Below are 26,340 nucleotides of genomic sequence, written 5' to 3'. Positions count from 1 at the left end.
CAATTTGCGACGATAAAAATTTTAGGACGTTTTTAACCGATGAATCTATAAGTAACAAATATATTTTTATTTTTTCTTAAGGTGCACATGTTAATACAAAAAGTAAATTAAGTTTGGTAAATATCACTGTTATCGTAATAATCAGTCTGACACAAGTAAAATCTATAATTATATAATTCATACAAGAATATGGTAATGTTACAGCGTTTGTAAACTTTGGATAATTTAATGTTTAACTTCAGCAGTCAAATATTAAGTAATTAAAATAATAATACTCGTTACGTATAGAGTTAGAATGTATGTGTGGCGTCGTATTTATTTGTTACAGGATTTGTCGTCGAATTGCGACCGTTTTATTTCTTCTTGCTTTTTCCTAACGTAAGCGTGTGATGTTGAGACTGTTGAGCGAATTGTAGTTTTCGTCTGTTTAATTCTAGAATATCGTCCTCGAGCTTCTTCCTGCTCTCTTCCACTTTTTTCTTTTCTTCCGTGTGATCCTTCTTCAGTTTATCAAATTTATTGTGTAGCTGAAAGGTGTGTGTGCAAACAAACATATGAAAAGAGAGAACAGAAATATCCAACGTTTACAAAGATTGTGCTCGTACCTCTTTCTCTGCCTCTTTCAATTCAGCTTCCTTCTCTTTTACTCGTGCTACGAACATCTGCCGCATTTCATCCTCCTTCTGCTGGAGCTCTTGCAAGTGGATGGATCTCTTTGCTTCGCAGGTCTGTTGAAAACTAACTGGTTTATTTTCACTATCAACATCGCTAAATCCCATCTGAGAGCAAGAAATTGAAGATTGATAGTGGCATTTTGAAACATTTGAAATTACTACCTCGTAGAAACAATTACCTGTTCCAATCGCTTTTTACGATAAAGTTCGTAATGACGACAGTGAGTCTTTTCCCTCATATCTTCCATATTTGTTCTTATTAACATTTCACGGAGTTTAACAAAGTCGCAATGAGATTCATTTTCCACTGCAATAATAAATAATTAATGTATTTTCAAGCGTCTACAAAATTTAATTCCTAGAGAACAGTAAGATCTTTTACCTTGTACTGTACCCCATGGATATTGTCGAGAACGCATCATTTTGTTTCCAACGCGAACAAAATCAGTACTACCGACTACTGCGAAAGGTACATTAGAATTCATACTACAATTTACTTCTGCCACACTCTCGTCGTCAGTGGGGCATTGATAAATATGAACTCCGTTATTTTGTAATTCAGATATAATCTTGCACTGAAACGCAAAAAAAACGTGTCAAATGTAAGGAATAAAATTAACAATACCGGAGCACAGTATTTATGACATACCTTGAACTTTTGTAATTCTGTTTTTGATATTGTATCAGCTTTAGCAATAATTGGAATGATGTTGACTTTTGGGTCCAGTTTTTTCATACATACAAGATCGATGGACTTTAATCTACAATTATATATTCGAGACTGAGTAAGATCGCAAAGATATTAATGTTCGTTAGTACCATTTAATATTGTATATTTACCCATGACCGGTAGGACAAATAAAGTAGAGACAAACGTGAATACGACTATCGTGATAAGTTGCTAGAGAGCGCTTTATTTTCAACTCTTCTTGCAAGTATGCCTCGAATTGGGCATCTATGTAATCGACAACTGCTTTGAAGCTATCTTCCTTATTAATTTGATCTCCGTATCCAACTGTATCGACAATAGTAAGTTTTAGCCTAACATTGCTTTCTTGTAATTCGTACGTGTGCGCTTTGAGCTTCACCGATGGAAGGTTATGTGGACTTGGGCTGGATTCAAAACTCGTATTAAAAAGGGAATCCATGAGAGTAGACTTTCCAAGTCCAGTTTCACCTGTTATAAGAACAACTATCAATACGGCTACTCGCGAAAGTCTGTAGCGTATAAAAAATGATAAAATATTTTCCATACCGATACAGAGGATGTTGAACACAAATCCATTTTGGACAGATTTGTTCACCAATTGATCTGGAAGACTGTCAAATCCAACATGACCGGATAATTTCAAATTACGCAATGAGGTATCCAACTGAAAGTATAAATTGGCCATAAATTTTAAGAATAACGACCTAACCGGATATTAACAGTACTATCCATAAATGGAGCTATAACGCTTCCTAAAGAGTACTGTTGTTGTGACAGAAGACAGAACCAACGCCCTTCAGGTTGTAAACACCATACATACGTCGTCGATCGTTTAAGATTATACTTGTATACGAAGAAGAACATTCGAATGGCCTTTTCCAGTACGAAAGACAGCCAGAAGTAACATAACATAGGCGTAAAATCGAAACAAAACGACACGTACCTTAACACGCTCAACATCCGCCGACGCCATTTTTACTACTAGTGACGCGTGCGTTTACTCATACCGCAGTTCTCTGTAGTATCGCACACACGCGCGTTATAATTCGTACGATTCATAATATATGTGTATGAATTAAAGATATTGTCAAATCGAATTTTCAAACGCGCGTTTGAAATTATTACGTGTCGTATTAAACCGATCGTGTAAAGATATAATATAAATTTTTTACATTTCGCGAACAGATGAATTAAGTGGTGTGATTTGTAAATGTCAATTCGCTCACCGGAATTGCAGTAATTAATCGATAATATTCTTATCGATTGTGTCTATACGGATAACGGGACGCAAAGTATTCGCAAATATCGTATGCAATTACGCTGGGAAAATAATTCACAGTCGTACATCCTATTAAAATTTTCATTCCGTTCTTTCGTGTTTACATTGCCGCGGACGGTGAAAGGCAAATAAATGGCCGATGGTGTAATTATTATTTCTCGAAATTCGTGTTTTTGTTCGGCGGGTTCGTAAACCCCGCTACCCCCACCAGGCGGGGCGTACCTGCCGCTGGTGGGAACTTACGGGTTCAGTTGGTGCCGGTACTGCGACCGCGACGCTAGGGTCTTTCGTGCTGCCTTGCTGGCAGGCTCCTCATAACAGTGTCTACTTTCTAACATGGCAGATCAATTTGTGTTGTATTATCATGTGACGGGGAAAAGCTCTCGTACATAAGACGGTCTTTGTGTAAACTATCGTAGATTCTCCTCGCGGGGAAAACGTGTTGCCAGCTTAGATCACCGTCGCGATGGCGGACATGAAAAGTCCACCGTTCAGTGACATTAAACGGCCCGAGGAGGTGGTGGCGATGGCGATGAACGACGGCCTCAAATTCGCCGTGCTGATCGGGCTGATCGAAGTGGGACAGGTGTCGAATCGGGAAGTTGTCAACACCGTGCTTCACCTGGTGAGTAACCGTAAATTTTCGTACATACGATCCGCGAGCCGGCCGTACGTTTCACGGCCATTCCCGCCGATTTCGCAGCATCGGCCCGAAATCTGTCAACTTGAACTGTCAAACCGGATCCTCGAGGTAACCGCGAGTACACGGCGAAATATCTCGATATTTGTTCGGGTTCGGACGAGTTACGACGCGAGTTAACCAAGAACGGAAACGTCGCGAAACGTTAACGGTTCTTACGCGTACGATTCGAGTCAACTTTAACCGCAAAACTTTCCTCGAACGTTACGACACTTTTACGGAAACGCGCTCGTACTCGCGTTAGTTTAACCCGTGGCAACGATTTTCGAAATGCGACGAACGTCAAATAACTTCGACCGGTTTATCTCCCGTAATTCAACGTACAGTGTTTTCACTGCTGGCAGTTTGCTTTACGGCTGAAACTTCGTGCACGTATCATGTAGGAAAACAGATTCCCATTCGCTCGTAATTCCTCTCGTTTCGCTGTATCAGTGATACGTTAGTACAGGACAAGTGCTATAACAGTGTTATTCGAGGACAGTGCTCCGATACTATATTATTACCAAAGCGGTATTAAATTTGTATTGCACCGTCACTCTCTAGAAATACTATATTAATTTACCGGTACTGGCACTATATCAACGATCTAGTACCACTATGGAAACCTATAACCCATTGCCGTGTTACTTCTGTACTCGTGCCGTATAACCGCTATACCGCTGCTATACTAGTTCCGTATCATCGATAATTCTAATTCTACACAAGTACTGTACAATTAGGATTTAATACACCATTACCACGTTAAAATCGTGTTTCAACTATACACCGTAACAAGTAGTATTTACAACTATCGCGTTACTCCGTACAATGGTGTACCGTTGCGGTAACGATAACGCAAAACGTCTACCGTTAAGGGTTTTTAAGTTCCCGGTAATGTCACATAACGTCGCGTTCAAATTCGCGTCACGAATTCTAATATTTACATATAACAACGTGATTGCGGAATTACCCCGTGTACACCGATGTTCGTTCACGTTCGTTACGAGTCCAATTGTACAACGTAACCGTTGTTGTGTGTACAACAATTGCGTTACATCGCGGGGGTAATATTAAACGTTGCACGGTTACCCGGTTACGCGGTAAAATTCAACGCGTCGCGGTTTAACTGCCACCGGTTCGTTTTACGATCGCGTCTTCATCGACGCTGCTGCGTAACCCGAAAAGAGATTCTTTATTCGCTCGTAATTTCTCTCGCGTCTATTCGAGCGTCGAGCTTGTCCCGTTCCCGCGTTTTGATAAGTAATTGGCTTTCACGAGTCTCTCTCTCTCTGTTTCGATATCGTCGAGGTCGGTGTAAGATCGTACCGATCGTCGTGAGGTTATGTACGTCGGATGACGCGCGTAGGCCTTACGGTCGCGTATTTATTGGGTTCGATCGCGGGTCCCGCGCGCAGGAAACGTCTGTTTACGCGGCGATGTATCGCGTTTCCGATATTGTTCTTATTCCTCGCGGGATCGCCATCGCGGGAGGTGGCCACGGCTGGCGCCACGTAGAAAAAACACGCTTATCAGGGATCTCTCGTGCGCGCACGGGTTCCCGCGTGGCACGCTCGTTAAAATTTCCAGTTATCGAACGTTAACACGTTGCGTACGGCGCGTCGCTCGCCGAGAACCTGCATCCAGGGACATTTCGGGCTTCGGTGCACGTGACGTCGCTCGATTCTTTCGGCCGCTAGTGGGTTAAGAAACGTCCGTCCCACCTTTTCGATAACCCGACCCATGCATGGATATTTTCAAACCCACCGTGAAAAGTGGAAATAACCGGTTGGCGAGACTGTTAATGTTCCATCTCGTAATTGAATGTCTAATTAATTTACTTTTTTAGTTTTAGTTACTTTTTTCCACACGTTTAGCAACTGTACATCAACGAGTTAACGCGTAGGTTCAGTTCCTCTGTACAAAGTAAATTAAATGTTGGTAATATTCTCGATGTTTGTCAATGGTCGTCAGAATTCACGATCGAGAGTCATAACAACATTGAGTTTCTTTGAATCGAGCGATCGCCATTTCCAAGAATATATATAGACACGAAAACAAAACTCGGCTGACCGAACTTTAGCCCATTGTATACCCATTCATTGTTCCCTTTGAATGCTCCGTTTCAGTTCAATCAGGTCCGACAAAATATTCTATATGTTTCGCACGCTGATAATTGGCGATCTTGATTTTCGAACATTATACGAAGCATTAGTTTTTTTTACTGAAAAGGGATGAAATTGGAGTCAAAACTGTATTAAATATAATATCGATATTTGATGTATGCTCGAGTCGATCTTTGTACTCTCCGATCAATATAGAAATATAGAAGAATATAATGCTCCTGTAGGAAACCTACATTTGTCTCCCACTCAATATGAAAAAAAGGAAAAGAGACCATAAAAATGTTTATCAATGCTTACCACGTCCCCGCAAAAATCCTTTTGGAGCAACCAATACACTTCTATCGACTCTATCGAAAAAATTCCAAATCGAACTCGAAAGATTCAAAGCATATCAGTCTTTAACCCACACTTGTCTTCCACTGAATATAAAAAAAAGAAACAGGGACCATAAAAATGTATATCAATACTTACCACGTCCCCGCAAAAATCCTTTTGGAGCAACTAATACACTTCTATCGACTCTATCGAAAAAATTCCAAATCGAACTCGAAAGATTCAAAGCATATCAGTCTTTAACTCACACTTGTCTTCCACTGAATATAAAAAAAAGAAACAGGGACCATAAAAATGTATATCAATGCTTACCACATCCCCGCAAAAATCCTTTTGGAGCAACCAATACACTTCTATCGACTCTATCGAAAAAGTTCCAATTCGAACTCCAAACGTTGAAAATACTCGCGTTTATCGTCACCTATCGAACGTGAAAGAAAAGAAAGAAAAAAAATTGGGAAAGGAAGGGAAAAAATGGTCGTTAATCGTCAAGGTGTCGTCTCGTCTAAATCCCGACGAGGCTCGTTAAGATTTCGGGTTAAATTGGCTCCGAAGCAGCGAGGAGCGAGCGGTCGCGGGCGAACGCTGCTTGTACCCGAACTACCCGAAGACAAATACGTAGCACGTGGTGGCGATTAATGTCTGCCCGTCACGGCCGCACGCTGCACCGAGTTACGAGCGCGTTGCTTTTTCGATCCGTTCTCTCTGCCCTGAGAATTAGTCGGCGATACCGATTGGAGCTGTTCTCCATTGATCTTCGCTCGTGTCTAGCCGGGACCGAGCTCAAACGATCGAGACACGCGGATGCGTCGACAAACGTTTGCCCGATCTCTTTGACCCTGAATTAATTAGTGTCATTTACGTACCGCGACGGAACGGAACACAAAGGAACAGGAATTTCCGCAAATATGTTTAATTTTGTACAGGTTCCGGTCTAATAGGCCACGCGGCAGCCAGGGGTTACGGTATTCTCTTTCAGGTTGCATAGACGAACGACCAGAGATGCTGGCATAGGGGACAGCTTTGTGACAACCGTCGACAGTGTATATCTGTACGAAGAAATCGATCGAGAATGTTTACTTTGAATATGGAAACGATCTTCCGTAAAACCGATTACGAGTTTAGGTATAATTTATGGACGTAATGGTTTCTGACCGGGAGTCATTTTTCTTTTCGCGAATATATTGGGGAATTGTTCGCTAGAGCGAGGTGACGAAGTGTAGAAAGGAAAGGTTTGGTTAGTTTTCCTTGAATTTTAGCGACTTGTCGCTTGGAATGTAAATACGATCTTGTGAATGAAATTTGGAGCGTTAAATTTGTAACGAGGAATAATTTTTCTATTCGTGAAAACATCGAACAGTGATTTTCTGTAGAGAGGTGACGAAATATAGAAAGGAAAAGTTTAGATAGTTTTCCTTGAATTTTACCGATTTGTCGCTAGGAATGTAAACGCAATCTTGTGGATAAAATTTGTAATTGGAAATAATTTTTCTAGTCGCGAAAACATCGAACAGGGATTTTCTATAGAGGGATGACGAAATACAGAAAGGAAAAGTTCAGTTATTTTTCCTTGAATTACACCGACATGTAACCAGAAGTGTAAACAAGACGATTTGCTTCGGTAATTCGTTGATTAGCGATAATTACCGTGCATTGTTCGCAAGATAAGAGTATTCGATGTAATTAGTTTCTCGAAATCGATAGTTCTCCTCCTACTGAACGTTTCTGGGAATCGATGAAGCTACATCGGCAAACATCTATAAAACTTACAATCCCCGAGCCGTTGAATATTCAGAAATCCTTATCGTGCATCGCGACGATCAATTATCTTCGGTTTTCTCACATACGGTTAAATTTCAATCGATTTTCATTTAATCCTAATCCCCCGGTCACGACGTTCAATTACCTCGAGTTTTCTCACATACGGTTAAATTTCAATTGATTTTCATGAAGCGTCTACTTTCACTCGGTGTACGCGAGTGTTCCCTCATAAATAAATCCAACGGAACGTAACGTAACGTAATAAGACTCTCAATGAAAGCCAGCTAACCTTAAACGTAACCGAGGTTACGATCACGGTAGCCTAAAGAACCCGTTCTACTGAATTCAGAATCCCCGGAAACAATAACGCGATGAGTTTCCCTTTCGGGCGATTCGTTGCTTCGGAATCGACACATCGGAGACGAAAGGAGCGTTAAATGTTTAATACGATGTTATTTTTAGCCGGTGTGGAAGTTATGTAACACATTGAAGCTCTTAAAGTATGAGATACCTTACCGAACGATAAAGTTATTCGAGTCAGCGGTTCTCTAAACCGTGTTCGCGTACGACACTGCTCGCGATCGTCTTTTTCTGTTTTTTTTTTTCTTCTTTTTTTTACGAGTTTACCGCTCTAATTCGCCCGGTGCAAGTAATTTCGCGACACCGGTAACGGTATTGCGCGTATTGTCGGTGTCTTTATCGTCGCGCGGAAATATGTAGTCGTTTTTGAACGAGGAGGCCGGCCAGACCTAACCTTGCACGAAATATATGTACACAGCGGCGTTTCGTGAGCAAATTTACATAAGTATCTGATAAAGTGGAAGCGGTTTCGAATTTTTCCATCTGGAGGATTATCCGTTTACTTTTTAAGCTGAGAGCGGCCGCGGAGGTTCCTCGCGAACGCGGAGCAAGGAAATCGGCTAATTAGTTGAGTAACTGAGCGGTGTTCCGTTCATTTTTTTTTTCTTTTTTTTTTCTCTCCTTCCTTTTCGCTGTCGTTTTTCGACGTTTCCCGATTATCGAGCTGCGCGCGGAGTCACGACCGCCGCGTCGAAACGACAAGCCTCGTTTCGTTCGTTAGATCGTAGATAGGTAGATAAAGTTGGCGAGATTAGATTAGACGTTGGACCGAGGCGTCTCGAAGATAATTCAATTTCTTTCTCGCGGTTGGATCGTATTTTCGTGCAACGTTTCCGTGTTAAAATATTGCGTGTTATATTTGGGAAGGGTGTTCCGTTCGGTACATTGGCGACGATGTTGGCACAAGTATCGGGGCGGTTTTGCTTTTGCTGGTATTGCGTTACGATTATAGCAACGAGATAGTAATGTATTAGTATTCGATTGAAATTATAGCAATGTACCGGTGATACACTAGTATCGGATTAACGTTATAGCAATGTGCTAGTATTGAATTAACATTATAGCAATGCGATGGCAATATAATAGTATCGGATTAACTTTATAGCAATGTGATAGTATTGAATTAACATTATAGCAATGTGATAGTAATATAATAGTATCGGATTAACATTATAGCAATGTGATAGTAATATAATAGTATTGGATTAACATTATAGCAATGTGATAGTAATATAATAGTATCGGATTAACATTATAGCAATGTGATAGCAATATAATAGTATTGGATTAACATTATATTGTACCGATAATGTACTAGTATTGGATCAACGTTATAATATTGTACTGGTAATATACTAGTATTGGATTAACATTATACTATTGTACTGGTGATATACTAATATTGGATTAACATTATAGCAATGCATTGGTAACGTACTAGTATTGGATCAACATTATAGTAACCTGTTAGTAATATACTGTTATTGGATTAAAATTGTAGTCGTACACTGGAAATATACCAGTATTGCATTGAAATTCTAGAGGCGTTCTATCGACGCACTAATAATTGCCTTAAAATTATAGTAACGTGCCGGTAATGTATCACGTTAGTCGTACACTAGTAGTATACTAGCACTGTGTCGAACCTGTGTCACCACTCCGCTTGTACCACACTTTGACCTTCCTCGTGCTGCAAGAATAGCAATACCATGGTATCATTACTGCTAGGTTGCCTATACCGATGCGAGCACGCCAACAGATACCATTAAATCCACGTTACCATTTTTAAAATATAATTTCACAATTACGAAGCACGTTACATATTTAACTCTTATCTATTCCGTAGCAATTATTCTGCGAACAATACCACAGTGTACTTTGTTGCATAAAATTAGGCGGTCTGTTTCACAATACAACGCAACTCCTCGCATCGGTGGATCGCGGTAGTTCGAGTATTTTTCTTTCTTTTTTTCTTCTACACTCCTTATCGTCGAGACGACTATTTTCCTTTTTCTTTTTTTTTTTATACACTCCTTATCAACGAGACGGTAGATCGGTGTAGCCACGTTCGTTAACACGCGTGCCACGGATTCGAATCGCGAAGGTTTCGCGAATTATCTCACGCCGGATTAAAAGAGATTCGTCCGCGAATACACGGAGATTTAATTTGGCCGCTCGTAATCCGGGAAAAAAAAAAGGAAGCTACGGATGGTGAATTAATCCTCGTTTCTGAGAAGTTTGTATTAAATGTCGGCCGTTGTAAGACCGTGGTACAGCCCGGTTCCAGATGTCGCGTTACGGATTCTCACGGTATTAATTTACATATTCGGAGCGGTGGGTTATCAACTCGATTAAGGGTTTCGTTGACAAACTCACCTGTTTCTCGTAATACGTCACCATTGGCGAAGTCGATGCCGATACCGTCAAAGAAGCCCGTTCCTTCTATCACGGTTCACGTAACCTTACACCTATCGGTTATTGTGCACGACAGTACACGCTCTGCGAAATGTAGTTCGTTCTAAAACTATAATAAACCACGTTACGATTCAACTGGCTCGATTTCTTTATACACCGAGCTGTACAAGTGACGATCGATTCGCGTAACATCGGGTTCGTGTTACGAACCAGTGACATCGATGTTTTCTTCGCTACGATCCGAGATTTTCGTGGAAAAATCGGACCGCGATCAACCGTACGCGTTCGTCGTCGTTCAACGAATCGTTTATCACGCTCTAGCTGGCAGAGGGTGTAACATTGAATCGGCTTTTGTTGCGTTCGTGCACAATTAATCACGGTAGACAATGCGGCCTCGGGTTTGTTAAACGACGGGGCAGGGCTTTTTAGCAATTGATAATTAATGCAAACGAGAAACGCCGCGTCCCTTTGGCACGTTCGCGTTGCGAAATATCCTTCACCGTGGTCTCGTGCGCACCGACACGTGTGTCTATGCTTGTTCGACACGACCGATTCGCACCTGATAATAATTCGGGAACCTCGTATCTCGTAGTCGCGTTGATAATTTCACTATTCGCCAGCGTTCTTTCCTTTTTTTCGTATAAATATCGCGTTTCGTCGAATCGGTAGTATCGACCTTTGAATTGCTGACAATTACGTTAGTCCAGGTACTAAATTTAAAATACCTGGTGTATAAATTTTGGAGTACCAGTGAAAGTATTTAAATTCTCACATCGAAAGTATCGCGTTTGGTCTAATCGGTGGTATTAATCTTTCAATTGCTGACAATTGTATTATTCTAGATACTCTAAATTAAAAAAAAACACTAAATATATAAATTTGTTAGCTTTTGTGGACCATACTGGGAGACATTTTAATTTTTACACGCATTTGTAATAACGATCATCGGTGTTACTCTGAAACATGGAAGTAACTGATCGTTAAATTCAATTTCTTTCAATTTTTCTACAAACGGTTTACGAAAAAATTGTTCGAGTTTCGTTTCGATGTTTCAAAAATCACATTACTCGAGTAAATGTTCACCATCGGTGAAAAATATATTTCACCGATCGTCCTCTAAGCAGAAAGTCCTCTAAGCAAAATCAGTCCCAGCTCGAAGGGAATGTGGTACCATTAGTAAGTAGAATGTGGACAGTGTTGGGTATCTTTTGCGCAGTGGCAGGCCTTACAAAGGCTGACTAAAACGTCTGACCCGATACGACTCGCGATTCCTTTCAGAAATCAATTTCCCAACTCGGCACAGTCGTGTGCTAAAAATTTCACCGTTTATGGCTGGTCTTATGCACGTGGAGTTGCACGAACCCATCCATTTGCAAAATAAGTTACGAATCCGGGGATACAGGTATTATACAGGTATTACGATACGTGAAGTATGTTTCGAAGACTGATTCTTCTTTTCTCTAATAATAGATTAAAAAGATCCAAGATCTCAGACAGACACTAATGGCTATGTATGGAGTTGCGTCATCGTGGCCGATTTGATCAGTTTTATTTTAAGAGACTGTTGCCAGTCTAATAAATTATTCGCAATATTTACGACCCGCTGCCGGATTTTATTTGTCTTGGTTTTTTCACTATCGTGTCACGATTGCTCTTACGGTTCGCACACCCACTCGCTTTTACGAAACGTAACAGACTGTGGTGAATTTTACGCAGGTTGTTCCGCTAGTGCAGTCTCACTTTCACAGGCACGTATATGGCCAACATCGGGCCAACTTTACTCGCGCTAGTTTCAACGCGTCTGTTCGAAGATGAAAACGATGTACATTTCACCACCCTGCGAGTAGTACGCATAGAGCTTGCGTTATTTATTTTAAATCGTTACTAGGTTTCGAGCGCGTATATTGGGCCCTCTTCAGATTATACAGTTTCTAAGTGTTATACTTTGAGTATTATACATTTTTCAAGAGTTACGCATCAAGTGTTGTACTTTAAGTAATATGTATCTTTGAAGTGTCACGAATTAAATTTTATACTTTAGGTATTATATACTTTTAAAGTATCACTCATCAAGTGTTGCACTTAAAATATATATTACTAGCTTTCGAACGTGCGTATTGTGTCTTCTTCAGATTATACACTTTTCCAGGATTGTATTTTAAGAATTATACGCCCTTAAAGTATTGCACTTTAATTGTTACGTACTATTTAAATGTTACACGCTCTTCGGATATTACACTTTAAATGTTACATATTTTTGAAGCGTTATATTATACGCTAAGTATTGCATAGAAAGTGTACAACTCGAAGAAGACGAAATGCGCGCGGTCAAAGCGTAGTAATAATTTTAAACGAATGTAAGCTTCATACACATCGCTTTCATCGTTTAATACTTTGGATATGGAAGAGCTGAAACGTTACTTCTATTTATTCTAGTTTTTCAATTACATCGCCGGCGTGTTTATACGCGCTGAAAAACTACAGCGCGAATCTCGACGAGACTTCATGAAACATCAACGAGAATTCATCGTAATCGTCATTAACGTCAATAGCTTTGCTGGACGTGAACACTTGATTCTGATTACTGCACTAGTTGAGCATGGTTCGTAATCAATTGGAAGACGTTTAGGAACTCTGTTATCGCTGTCGATAGATTGGAACTCGCCTAAAGGAAAAAGGAAAGAAACTATTTAATCTAGAAGATTGATTCGATACAAAATGTACGAGACGATCGAGCTTCTTCGTTCGAGGACTAGCGTTATATTTTCAAGCTTTTTATTCTCCTACGATTTTTTCACTTAAAAAAGTATATCTCGGCGAAATTTCATCGCTTCTTTTGCGATGCTTCATTTTTATTTAGATTCTTCATACTTTTACACATGATTGTTTCCTTTTCGATAATAATTTTATCGACGTTATTCAAGATACTCTTTTTTAAATATCGTTTCGTTTATGAGAATGATCGTACAATCTGGTTTGACGCAGCGAGGAGAATCTTGTTTAATTCTTGGTATGATTCTTAATTTGTTTAGATATTTGTATGCATTTTTCGGAAAAAATGCTGACGTTGTGAATTATTCTTATTAATTTATCGAGAGTTTTGATATCTGTTTGAAAAAACTTGATGGATGTAGATAGATTCTAAGATCGATCTTTAGATTGTCGCCACGTAACTGCGTCTTGTTGGAAATATGCAGTCTTCTTTAGAAAGAAACGGTCGACAGAGCTCAGTATAGGTGACGCGTGATGTTACATCATGCTACTCAATCCTTGGAATCAGGACTAGATAAGGGCTTGTACGTGGCTGGAGTAGGTGTCGATGACCTTTGATAAGAGGGCTAACTGACCATAGAGTGTTTACTCCAAACACGTACTACAATCAATTACTCACCCAATTACAGATAATACGAAAGTAATTGCATAAATTACTCGTACATACGTTGTTGAAAAATAAATTATTAATTCAATCGATCCGTATTTAAAGTTTCGATAAATCTTTCCGATACTCACGCGACAGTCCCAGTTAATTTGTTTATTTTTACGAACAAAATGACTCCCAAAATTGTACACGATAATTGAGTTACTATTTTTAAACTGTTGTGATCAATTTTGAAAAAAAAATTACGTTCGAGCTAGTTTCAATTAAACGTTAGTAGGATCTATTTTGAAACAATTCATCCAGCAAAAACTAATGCCATTTATCTGTAAAAAAAATTACGTTTAAACAAATTTTAGTTACACGTTAATAGGATTATTTTCAAACGATTCAACGCAAAACTTTTTTATGTTGCTACGAACTCGTTGATAGAAGCTTAGCTATTAAAGCATCGCAGAAAAATGTTGCGCGTTTCAAAATCGTGATGTATTAAGGTGATAATTGCTATACGAGAGAATTTCATGTGCGATGCAGTACCATGCTGGTCGTTTGAATGCAAGAAACTATAGACATCCACGTTCGATGTCGTCATCGTGGTTGCATCACCTTCCGCTGAAAAAATACGCCATCGCTAGAAAAAGGTGATACAAAGCTCCGAGAGCAAGTAACACCGTAGAAATTATAATTGCAATTACGGAACCGCCGTTCTCTTTTTCAAACGATAGCGGAAAATGAAAATTTGTTCGCAACTCGTTCGAAAAACACACGAAACGATAGAAACGCGAACAAGCTCGATTAAAGATAACAACGAACAACGTTGACCGAAATACACAATACTTTCCGCGACGCTCCGATATTAAACGCGATTAGGAATATGTTTGCTTCGCAAGTAGTTCGACTTTGTGGTCAACGTGGAACATTATGTAACTCGTGTCTATAAAAACGACCACGTAACGATCTTCGACGCGCGATCGTGGAAACACAAAGCGAACGCACGAACGAGAGAATTGCATCGATTGGAAACAAAATAAAAGAGAGAGAGAGAGAGAGAGAGAGAGAGAAAAAAAAAAGAAATAATTGAAACGCCAAGTAATCGACTCGATATTATAAAACGTATCGATAAAATATAGTCGAAGCGCGAAAATGATTTTCCATTCGAGTAAAAACGTCGCGTGGTCTTTTGTTCGTTAAAATGGGTCGATTAAACCGCACCCTGGCAATCGTTCGAATTTATAAAATTTATCGTTTCGGTGAAAGTACTACGAACTATCAACGAAGCGAAAGAGTTCCGTTCGGGTATAATTTCGGGCGCGGAAACGGGCCGATTGAGCGTCAGTAACGTTCCACGTTGCGAGGAACGTTGTTTGGAACTGGCGTGGAATTTTTGAAAAATAAATTGTTACGAATTGGTAGCGTCTGACGGTTTTACGATTCCGCTCGCGAGCCGATATTGATGGATCCTCCACGTGCGTCACTGTATCGCGCAAGTGGCTGTCCCGTACGCCACGCGACAGTTGCTAAAATTCTGATTTTGGGATCGCGTAAATACGGCACTGTCTCGTTATAAGTCGTTTACTCGGAGAACGGGTACGACTGACAACGAAACGGTCCTCTGTTCTGCAGATCTGTTCTTTGCAGAGCGAGTGCGAGACTATCAGAGCGAGCGAGATGGTGGAACACCATAAAGGGTCTCTCGAGTCTTCAGATTGTACTGTACAGGGACACAGGGAATTAAATTTTGTTTTTTTTTTAAGGAAAGGTTACTTAAATTTTGAAAAATTTATACGATTATTATTGCACTTGCGTGTGTCATTATAGTTAAATTATTATGTTACCATGGGTCGGCGTGTATTATTGTAGTTGAATTTTTGTTCAATTTTCATGGATCGATGTGTATTATTGTAGTAAAGTTACTATTAAATTTTCATGGATTGGCGTGTATTATTATGGTTAAATTTAAAGAAAAAGAAATTGATGTCCATGAATATTGGCAAGCAGACACTCTAATCGAGTTATTTTACAAAGAAGTTTAAAATAAGTGAAATTCACTCTGACTCTAGTGTTAAAGCTCTCTATTAAAGCTTTCTCGTTCACTCGCGGTCTGTCTCACTCGTTGCAGCTACCGAAGCAGTGGAGGGGATAGAGACTACTTATAACGAAACACGAACGACGACTTATAACGGGGCGATACCGTATTACGCGTCTCCTTCGACGATCGATCGTTGCTAATTGATCGAACAAAAGCGCGATTTCGTAATTTCCATATAAATGGGAATGCAGATTCGGTGTGCCGCTAGATGGGCCTGTGGAATTCACGGCCTATTGTCGTCGTACGTTTCTATTCGCGTTCCGTGGGACAGTTAGGTGTATTCATCGATCGTAGGGTAACCGTGGCGCGAATCGATTGTCGGCTGTATCGTTCTCGTTTGACCGTTGAGAGTACGGATACGCGCGGCTGTGACGCGAAAAAATAAAATCTAGACCGGCCTCGCTTGTTCGGAGAAAAAATAAATGAAAAAAAAAAAAAATAAATGAAAGAAAAATAAATAAAAAAACGTTCCGTGATTGCGAACAGAAGAATCAATCGCCAACGACGGAAATTAAGTCCAGTTTACACGCGAGACCGGTTTACGCGTAAAGTCCAATTTATTAGGATTATACAAAAATCTATCCAGTTAGTGGATTTTAATTTGAATCGTGGTACCATGTCCACCACGAGCGTTGGTTTAACACGTGTATCGTTTTTCCAATGTTTCGAAACATCTTTCGTAATGCGAACCCTCGAGAACCTGAAATTTCAGGTACAGTGTGGCCGTGAATAGATGCCAGGATAATGGAAGCGATTTTTCGAAATTGAAAACATCTTCAATATCCACGTATTGCACAGTTATGCGTTCCACGTGTGTACGAGATCTGGGAAAACGTTTAAGGGAATCCGTATTGGTGGTCTGACGCCTCCACGGACTGGCCAAAGTTCTCCAGGAACGTCTTCGAGGGAAGATTGGAGTCTACACTAAAGATAGAGGGTTCTGAATATTTACACAGACCGGAGTACAAACTTGGGCGAAAACTTCTTGGAATTCGAACTTCTCGAACCAATAGAGCGCGCGACGTACAAATTACGAGCCCTGTGACTTTGAAATTTGTGTAGTATTCGAATTCACAGACTCCGGGAACTAACTGTGCAGTTATTTATCGCAATTGTTATCGATTGGACGTACAATGTCCGCATTGATGTATTCGTTCCATTGTGTACACTCGTTGCGTCTTCACCGCCGCAATGGTAAACGAAGAATACGAGGATCGGTTTCGAAATCTCGTGCCATTCGATCGACGTAAACCGATTCCTCTTGTTGTTTCTCATCGCGATACTTTTAAAGAATCTACAGCAGCGGTCGCGCATAATTTAAGATAATATTGAGAACTTCCATTATTTTCGCAATGTTTACGAACAGTATACAAAAATAGTAGACTGAGATAATACTGAGGTTAGATCGCTAAAAGTGCAACCGGAGTTTGCGATAATACCGAGGTTAAGTTGGTAGAAGTGCATAACTTACTTATCTTTATTTCTATACGGTATTTTTTCGTTATTGGGTTTCACATTGTATATAGAACTGTGGTGCAACAAAGACGTACTATCGGGTTATTCGGAAAGTAATTTCGTTTTCCAAAATGGAGAATATATAATTTAATGAAACGTTCATACGCTCTAAAAGAATCGTGTTTCATTTTCACCAAAAAAAAAAAAGAAATGATTTTCCGAACAACCCAATATTATTACGGAAACCCAATCTACGGACTGAGAATTCAATTTTGCGATATGAATTTGGACAAGAGTTGACTTTTCGCCGAGTAATTGCTTTTTTTTTAATTCTCACTTCGCATAGAAGCAACAAAGTCGCACGATTTGTTTGATTTTATTTCATTGGCCGAATCTATGGGTCACCTTTTTCGTAGATGTTCCCCAGTACGCCCATGGGAAAGGGCACGGTAGGGTAGTAAAACCACCGAAAGCCTCAGCCTTCCAGTTCTATCGGATCGTAAAACGTAGACGGTCAAGTATTTCGATACACGAAGTACGGTCCGTGAGAAAAAGTGTCAGGTGCTGGAAAAAATGGACCTCTCGACACGTGAGATTTTCTTAAAGGGCAGACATTTTCGAAATAATTTTGCGCAACGAAATGTGACTTAAATTGTCGGACGAGTTATTCACGAAGCTAGAATTCTGAACGAATAACATGTAAGTATTTTCAACGTACGATTAAACGATAACGATTAAAGGGACAAAGATAAAAAAAAAAATGCGAAAAGAGAGGAAAGTGTTTGGAAATAGACGAACAATCGACTAGAAGCTGTTTCTAATTTTCACTCCGGCCGTAGCGAGGGAAAAAGTAAATAGAAACACTTGGTTATTATTAAAGTAGTAGACGATGGCCGGTAATGGATTTCCTGAAAGTTTCGTGGAATGATAATGGACACGTCGACTGTGTACCAATTTTATCTAATTTGAAACATTGTTACTGTTCGTCGAATAATTGGCACCCCGAATTCTGTGGAAACTTCAACCCCTTTAATGCTCACGTCCATGTCTGACACGGGCACGCCTGACCTGCAGATTTCTGCATGCCCGTGTCTTGCACCCGTTACGTCCGACACGCTCGTCGTTGCTGGTTCATTTACCCTTCGTAGTTGTCGAAGGGGATGATTTATTCTTGCTACTTTGTTTCGAAAAGCGAACACTGTACGTGTTGTGTCCCGTACCGATTCGTACGAGCGAGAAGTAAACGGATCCACCGGCGAAAACCAATCGAAAACGTAGAATAGAATTTCCTCCCACGAGACTTCCATTTCGAGGAAATAAATTTGAAAATTGTTCGGCGCACACGTTTCGCTAAAATCTCTTTTCGTGTATCTTCCAATCGTGTTGCAACGTAATCTTTGGAAGAAATAATTTACAACCAAATATTCTTCGCATGTGATCAATTTTAAAACGTAGAATAGAATTTCCTCCTACGAGACTTCCATTTCGAGGAAATAAATTTGAAAATTGTTCGGCGCACACCTTTCGCTAAAATCTCTTTTCGTGTATCTTCCAATCGTGTTGCAACGTAATCTTTGGAAGAAATAATTTACAACCAAATATTCTTCGCATGTGATCAATTTTAAAACGTAGAATAGAATTTCCTCCTACGAGACTTCCATTTCGAGGAAATAAATTTGAAAATTGTTCGGCGCACACCTTTCGCTAAAATTTCTTTTCGTGTATCTTCCAAGCGTGTTTCAACGTAATCTTTGAAAGAAATAATTTACAACCAAATATTCTTCGCATGTGATTAATTTTAAAACGTAGAATAGAATTTCCTCCTACGAGATTTCTATTTCGAGGAAATAAATTTTAAAACTGTTCGGCGCACACGTTTCGCTAAAATTTCTTTTCGTGTATCTTGTAATCGTGTTTCAACGTAATCTTTGGAAGGAATAATTTACAACCAAATATTCTTCGCATGTGATTAATTTTAAAACGTAGAATTGAATTTCCTCCTACGAGATTTCTATTTCGAGGAAATAAATTTTAAAATTGTTCGGTGCACACCTTTCGCTAAAATTTCTTTTCATCTATCTTCTAATCGTGCTTCTACGTAATCTTTGTAAGAAATAATTTACCATCAAATATTCTTCGTATATAATCAATTTTAAGACGTAAAACAGAATTTCCTCCCACGAGACATTCATTTCGAGGAAATAAATTTAAGAATCGTACGGCGCGCGCACCTTTCGCGAAAATTCCTTTTGATGTATCTTCTAATCGTGTTCCTACATAATCTCCGGAAGGAATAATTTTCCATGGGAAATATTTTCCGCATATAATCAACTTTGAACGCCTCCTTGCGCCCCAAGCCGAGATTTACTTGTGAAGCACGCGCGCGTGTGGCTCATGCATTTTCAAAATCGATTTCCTCGCGAACCGTGTCCCGTACGAAAAAAATTTAGTCCACGTTCCGGATTTACTTTTCCACGTAGGACTCGTTTCTCATTCCGTTGTTCTATTCTTCGCCGGATGATTCTGCGTGGCAGTGTGCATTCTGAAAAAAAATGTGCCTCCTTTCGTACACGAGTTTCTCCATTGCACGAGTTAGACTGAGTTCTGACTAGTGTCTCAATTTCGTTAATAAACAATGCGTTGTACGATAATGAGACTGACTATAATGCGCAACTGACTATCGAACGTTACTCGAATAATGTTTTCAACGTGTCATCGTCGAAGTCGAATTTGTTTCTCCTTTCCGCAAATACTTGTGTAAAATTCGTATTCTGAACAAAAGTACGGAAGAAACACGCGAAACGGTAGATGAAATACACAAGGACGAATAAAATTCGAGTTGCATTACCTTTACTGCCAATTACGATGAAATGACACTTCACGAGTACACTGGTCCACTTCCGTTCATTTATTCCATAAAATCGGTGTTCCGTGTACCTCGAGAAGCGGTGATTCCGCGAAATTGCTCATTTTGCTACCGGCACCATGTGTGCCGTACGACGAACAGCAAAGTGGCTTTGATTTCGAACACTCTGGTCAACAGATGTCGTACGGTGCCCTCTGTCAATCTGAACGCGACCGTATATTATCCCTTGTTTCTTTCCCGTGGCGTTAATAAAAGAAACAAGGGATGATCTACGGTTGTATTCAGCCTGGACAACGTTCGACATCTTTTTCCGTACCTTGTTTCTTTCCCTCGATCGAACAAATTACTTTGTCGCTGGTACGATACCGGTCGGTATGCAAGCAGTGGTCGTTTGTATTCCAATATCGTTGGAAAAATGGAAAATGATGCGCAACGGCGAGCAATTTCCCACGAAGAACGAAGAAAATAGAATACGGTGACTCGTTCGATTAAAGGATTCGTCATCGGTCCGAACTAGCGGGCGTTATTGCAGGTTGCGATACACACCGTAATCAGTCAGCGCAATTTCCGTAATTCGAGAGACGATCGCGCGTTGACGGTCATTTTGTCGAGAGAGAGAGAGAGTGAGAGAGATACATAGATATAGTGTGAGAGAGACAGAGAAAGAGAGGGAGCAATTTTATATTCGCAGCCTGTTGTCACAGCGAGAGTAGTCGGTAATTAATTGGACGATGGGATCCGTATTATTTGCTTTCCGCGGTGAAATTCGCAAACGTCAGTGTACGAGACCGTTACGAATGGTTGGGAGGAGGATGCAACGCGCTGAGCGATGATAATCGTTGAAAGCTGTCGGCGAACTCTGAAATAACGATCTCTTTCGTAATTGTCGTTTCTTGCCGCGGAAAACGCTTCGCGATCCGTCTTGGTATCGATTATCGCGCGAGACAAGACGTTTCTGGAGAAGATTAACCGTATCGTGGTTTCTCCACCTGTGACTCGACGTTTCGCGACAAAGAAGAACATTGCTCGAGGTATCTAAGAGCGTACTGTTCGCTCGTGAAAAGAAGGCAAACGGAGTGTTTATACTCCCACCGCTCTAGTTCGTGGACTATTAGGCACGAAGGCACAGTAACGAGGGTTTACAATGTTGAAGTATTCCATCAAATGGTCAAATGTTCAAATTGTTAAATGTTCAAGTGTTCAAGGGGTGAAGTGCGAAATGCGAAGTGTAAAGTGTTCAAATATTCAAATATTCAAACATTCAAACAAGCTTGTAAATCTCGAAACATTCGAACACTTAAATATTCGATAGTTACTCGAACAATGAATTATTCGAGCAGCACTGGACCAATCAAGCACTCGGTCCTTATTCGCCTCCTTAATCACATTCGAGTACACGAAAATTCCATCTAGAATCGTAAATCACATCTCCGGCTCGTGAATTCAATGTTCGCCGCGCGTACTTGCCGCAAATCCATTTGCAGGGAGTTACATTCCGCGCTCTAATAACGGAAAAACAATCGTACAATTTCTCTTTTCCCGTCTGACACGCGGGCACACGGTGCACACCGTCCGCGATGTTACCCGTAGGTCCGTGTAGCCGGAAATATTTATTATCCGTTCCCTTGGAGAAAAAAGTTCGTCGATCCGTGTACCGTGGCGTCCGGTAGCAACACGGTGGCTACCACGTACCCGAAGTATCGCGAAACGTTCCGGCGATATTTACTTGGATATTTATGGGCTTCGATGCATCGTTCACGTATACCTGGTCCTCCGTTACACGGAGACGCGACCCGTAGAAAAAGCCAGCCACCCGCCCCGTGTATTTGATCGTCAAGTTTCGAGATCCGGGGCTCGTTTCGAAGCATCGGAACCGTTCTCGCGAGCGTTCTCGCGAGCACCACCCTACGCGGGGCAGAAAAACGCTGGGAAAATATTTGCTAACTGTAACACGTGTTGCGAGTCGGGGAAAAAAAAACGACCGAGCAAATACTAGCGGAGACGCGACGATCATCAATTCGCGTTAACGTTTACGTTTTATTCGGGTTCGTTGTTCTCCTTTTTTTTTTTTTACATATCCCCTCGTGTCTCTCTCTCTCTTTCGTCCATCCCCTCTGTCATTGTGCGCACCGCCTTCCAACCGAGGGGGACAGTGTTTCGAAATTCGATTTCGGTCCGCTCGCAGATTCGACTCGAATGTGACGCGATCGTTGCACCTCCCTTCGCTCCCCGTTGTGCGATAAACGATGATTAATTACGCGCGCGTTGTAATATTCCGGCAACGCGCACCTTAATTCCACCCGCTAATTAGTCGTCATTGTAACGACTGCGCGGTCTCATTGTTCGTAACCTCGAAGCGATTCGTGCTAAACGGCGGTGTTGCGCGAAAGCTTGTTGCACGCGTGCACGGTGGGAGTAATTAATACGGGGACGATTGAAAGGCAAAGTGAATCGCGAGCCCTCGAAGTCTGTATTCGGTTTCGTTCGTGTTGCAACGGTATCGGATCGTGCCTCGTCGGCCGGGTTCGCTCGATTCCTCGTTGAAGATTCGATTTCAATTTCTTTCTCTGTGTTCCCGGTGTCCTGGACCCGTGCGCGGTAACTGTTCCGATTCCCGACACTTTCACGCGTTTTCGATACTCGAAAAATTCCTACTCGCTCGCGAAACCACTCGCGAATACTCGGAATTTCCACCGAGAGCGAAAATAAAACGCAAACTGTACGATCGGCGTTGCTTCGAACCGTCAGAAAGTGCCCCGTGATTGAATTTTTGAATAATTTAACGAGCATCGAGTTTCGTCGTTCCTCGATTTATCTATTCGATATTTCGTACCGGTGAGATTAGATTCGATACAACGTTTCGATCGTTACGTCCATCGCGATATCTGCTCGTTAGTAGGTTCGTAATCGTGATGTTCGAGTACGAAAAATTTGCGCTTTGTTCAATTTCAGAAAATGGAAATTTTAATTTAGCAATTTAACGAAAACGAACTATTGTATATATGCTGTAGATATATTATTTCGTCTGGATTTTTAAATATTTTAACGAGAATCGTGTCTCGTTGTCTCTCGATTTATCTCTTCGGTATTTCGTACCGAAAGATTAGATTCGACATAATGCTCTAGACGTTGCCTCGATCTCGATAATACCTGCTCATTACTGGCTTGTAATTACGCTCGCTAAGTTCTAGATAGGTCTCGCGGAAGACGTATAACAGCAATTTACATTCTAGCCTGTTCAGCAATATTTTGTTCTCGACGGAGTGCACTGTTCGACGTCACTCGTATTGTAAACAATTTCTTTCACGGAAAGAACCCTACAGCTGCGATCCCCCGTAATTTTTACATTATTTACGTTTTAACTCTTTTTACCCCCGACTTGGTTTCAACGGACGCTTTTTACGACCGTACGAAATTAAATCACTCGAAATAAAAATTGAAACAAAATCTAACGACACTGGGAGTCAAACTCGAGACCTCCTCCATTTGCAAAACAACTGCCCCGTATACCGATGCAACTGTGAAAAGATTCAAAGTTACAAATTTTTGTATTTCAGTCCTAGATCGTTTAATCCTTGCTGTACCAAGCCTGTGTTATTCAAAACCCAAGAAAGACTCGTTCAATACACCATTTATATTAACTTTCTCTCGAAATTAAGAAAAGTCTCCTAAAGTAATAAAATATTTGCGCAAGGTCGAGTTACGGGTCCGTGTGGACCCAGATCGTTCGAACCATCCGTATCGCGAGGATTGAATAATAAAAACCCTCCCTCGTCGCTCTCTGTCCTTCCAATTGTCGCGAGAAAAAAATTTCTCGCGCTGGTCGTTGAACCTACTTCCCAGCGGCGTGTCGCTTTCCGGTGACATCGGTCCGGAACAGAAATCTGCAGCTATCGAGACGCAAGACGCACCATCGTGTGGTTGGTATCCTATAGAACGTTCCTGAGTGCCAAAATTCCCTACTCGTCTTTCGATCTCGAAGGTCAACGGATACCCGAGTCCGAGGCGGGTCATCACGGCGGTAATTCCGCACCTGGGGACATAACGTCGATAATGGAAGGTTGCAACGCCTCGGGGTTAGCACCATCAATCACGCGGTGAAAAGTTTTTGCTCCCGCGAGACGGATGATCCGTCGTTTCCCTTTTCAATGAGAAAATTGCTTTCGACTGTCATGCAAGCATACCGGAGAGACAAGCGAAATGCGCGACGCACTCGGTTGAACGTCTGCGACTGGGACAGTGATGACATAACTGCATCTTAACTCGATAAATTCATCGCGGTTACAGTAACAGGTTGGATGGCATTCACCGCTCCGCACCGCGCCCCCGTTGCACAGATTACACGCGTGCGGAGTAGCTGGTGGTATTATCAAATTGTGCACGGGACAATTTGGAGGTCAGCTCGCTTATCAAGATAATATCGCGGCTAGAAATCCGGGACAGATTCCGAACGGAAATGTACTCCGTTAATGATGCGTGAATCCCGGCGCAATACCCGCGTCTTCTACGTGCCGATAAATTATAATTACTCCTCGACGATCGATTTCATCCCCCGTAACGCGCCAAAGTGGCGTGTAAGGGTTAAAAATAATCGGTGTCTACGGTGTATAGAATAATTCGTAGAAGTAGCGAAACGATTAACGGAGAGAAAGATAATTTACTTCGGTAGTTGTGAGAGATTTACTTCGGTAGTTGTACTTGAGACGTAGCGCTGTAAATTTCGTATCGATCGAACCTCGGTTCGTTTCGAACGTTTGTATCGAAGTTAATTATATTTAAACTTGACCGATTTATTTTAACGTTCGCTCGAGATTAATTTCTCGACGCGAAGTGCAGCGACATTCGAAGGCTCGTTAAATTCCTCTAAAACAATTACCACCTCGTCTCCCATCGACGATCGGTAACGCGAGAAACTTTAATTATCGCGTTGTGGAACGTCACATTTTCAGAATTCGTTTCCACTCGGAATCCGAATAAGAACGCACGAAGGTTTTACCATGTCTTCAACCTGACGCGTGAAACGTGACATAACAAGGAGATAGTAATTACAAATGTCATAATTGCTTTCTTAATGTTTGGAATATTCTCTGGCCACCCTTTGTCGCTATTCTCTGCTTAAACGCTCGCTCTAGAAACTCTTGATGGCCTCTGCACTCGCTATACTCGCTGCACGCTGCTCAAACAACACACTGACCGCCTTTAAGAAAGCAAACACACACTCGTTGATGACACTCAGTCGTTGCAAAGCACACGCGCACTCGTCGCTGCTTCTCAGTCGTTTCGAGGCAGGCACACTTCCGGTATTCTTACCTTCTAAATATCACAGTCGCACTTGGCGCTCGAGGAACTCTCCCGTGTCGACATTAGTGGTCTCGTTTACCGTTCAGAATCATTCGAAACGCGGTGTAAATATTATCGGATGTTTGGACGGGTGGAGGAGTTCGAGGAAAGCGTAACTCGACGAACGTTTTGTACGCGAGTCGACGCGTCGAGGCGGGAAATATTGGCCGCTCGAGGTCACGGGGCGGCTACCCCCACCACTTCGTGGGTGGTCACGCTTCTTCGCTCCGCCTATCGCTCCGCCCACGTGCCGCCCATCGCTCCGCCTTCCGTTTCTCCGTTGCGTTTAAAACATTAAATACGCATTGTACATATACAATCGACGCGGAGACTCTGTTCGATCGACATTTTCAGTTTCGATCGTAGAGAAATTACCGTCAAAGCGCTAACATTCTTCATTGCAACAAATGATTCGTACAAGTTGATATAGATGGAACGTTAGATAAGGAATCTAACGGATCGAAAAATGTTCGCGAGTAAAGGTCATCGGTAACTGTACGCGATGAATCGTGTGATTTGTGATAGCGATGTAGGATTGTACGATAACGGAAATTTATTCAGTGAAAAGTACAGAAATATAGAGTAATGTATTTGACGTAATTGATGGTAATTTTTGACGCACTGTTACGAAATACAGTAGAACCTCGATAGTTGCATTCGAATCGTGCCCTTATCGAGGTAACCGATAAAACAATAACGAATCTTACTACATCTTAAAGTATAATTAGAATTCCATCCAATAATAGAACAAATGTATTCTTTTGTATAAAAATGAAAGGATTGTTGACCCATTCTATGTCACTAACCGAAACAGAAAGGTCTATTAAGATTGATTTGCGAAACCACATTAACCGAATGTTTTCTCACCACTTATGGGAATA

The 26,340-nt window shown here is 41.2% G+C and overlaps 2 protein-coding genes across 13 annotated transcripts in view; one reads left to right on the top strand and one right to left on the bottom strand.

Moving 5' to 3' along the window:
* Positions 1 to 46: 46 nt before the first annotated feature.
* Positions 47 to 2,396, bottom strand: Septin2 (septin 2). 2 transcript variants are annotated; one of them, XM_076323154.1, is made up of 8 exons: positions 2,327 to 2,396; positions 1,930 to 2,047; positions 1,515 to 1,851; positions 1,324 to 1,435; positions 1,057 to 1,249; positions 854 to 981; positions 606 to 728; positions 47 to 527 (listed from the first exon to the last, which is right to left on the bottom strand). In XM_076323154.1, the coding sequence occupies exons 1-8, from the start codon at positions 2,354 to 2,356 to the stop codon at positions 354 to 356; spliced, it is 1,215 nt and encodes a 404-aa protein (XP_076179269.1). In that variant the 5' UTR covers positions 2,357 to 2,396; the 3' UTR covers positions 47 to 353. The 2 variants fall into 2 exon arrangements, with proteins under 2 accessions (XP_076179269.1, XP_076179268.1); XM_076323153.1 differs by having other exon boundaries at positions 606 to 779; positions 2,327 to 2,373.
* A 535-nt stretch (positions 2,397 to 2,931) lies between these two features.
* The window catches only part of Rg (A kinase anchor protein rugose), a 543,414-nt gene continuing 520,005 nt past the window's right edge, over positions 2,932 to 26,340 (top strand). For all 11 annotated transcript variants that reach the window (XM_076323637.1, XM_076323642.1, XM_076323635.1 and 8 more), the window contains exon 1: positions 2,932 to 3,287. In XM_076323637.1, coding sequence (XP_076179752.1) covers positions 3,129 to 3,287 — 159 coding nt within the window. In that variant the 5' untranslated portion in view covers positions 2,932 to 3,128. The remainder of the gene's footprint in view (positions 3,288 to 26,340) is intronic.

This window comes from Ptiloglossa arizonensis, chromosome 11 (genome assembly GCF_051014685.1).
Source record: "Ptiloglossa arizonensis isolate GNS036 chromosome 11, iyPtiAriz1_principal, whole genome shotgun sequence".
Lineage (NCBI taxonomy): Eukaryota > Metazoa > Arthropoda > Insecta > Hymenoptera > Colletidae > Ptiloglossa > Ptiloglossa arizonensis.
The sequence above is the reverse complement of the archived record's forward strand: the minus strand, read 5'-3'. Positions and strand labels throughout refer to the sequence as shown.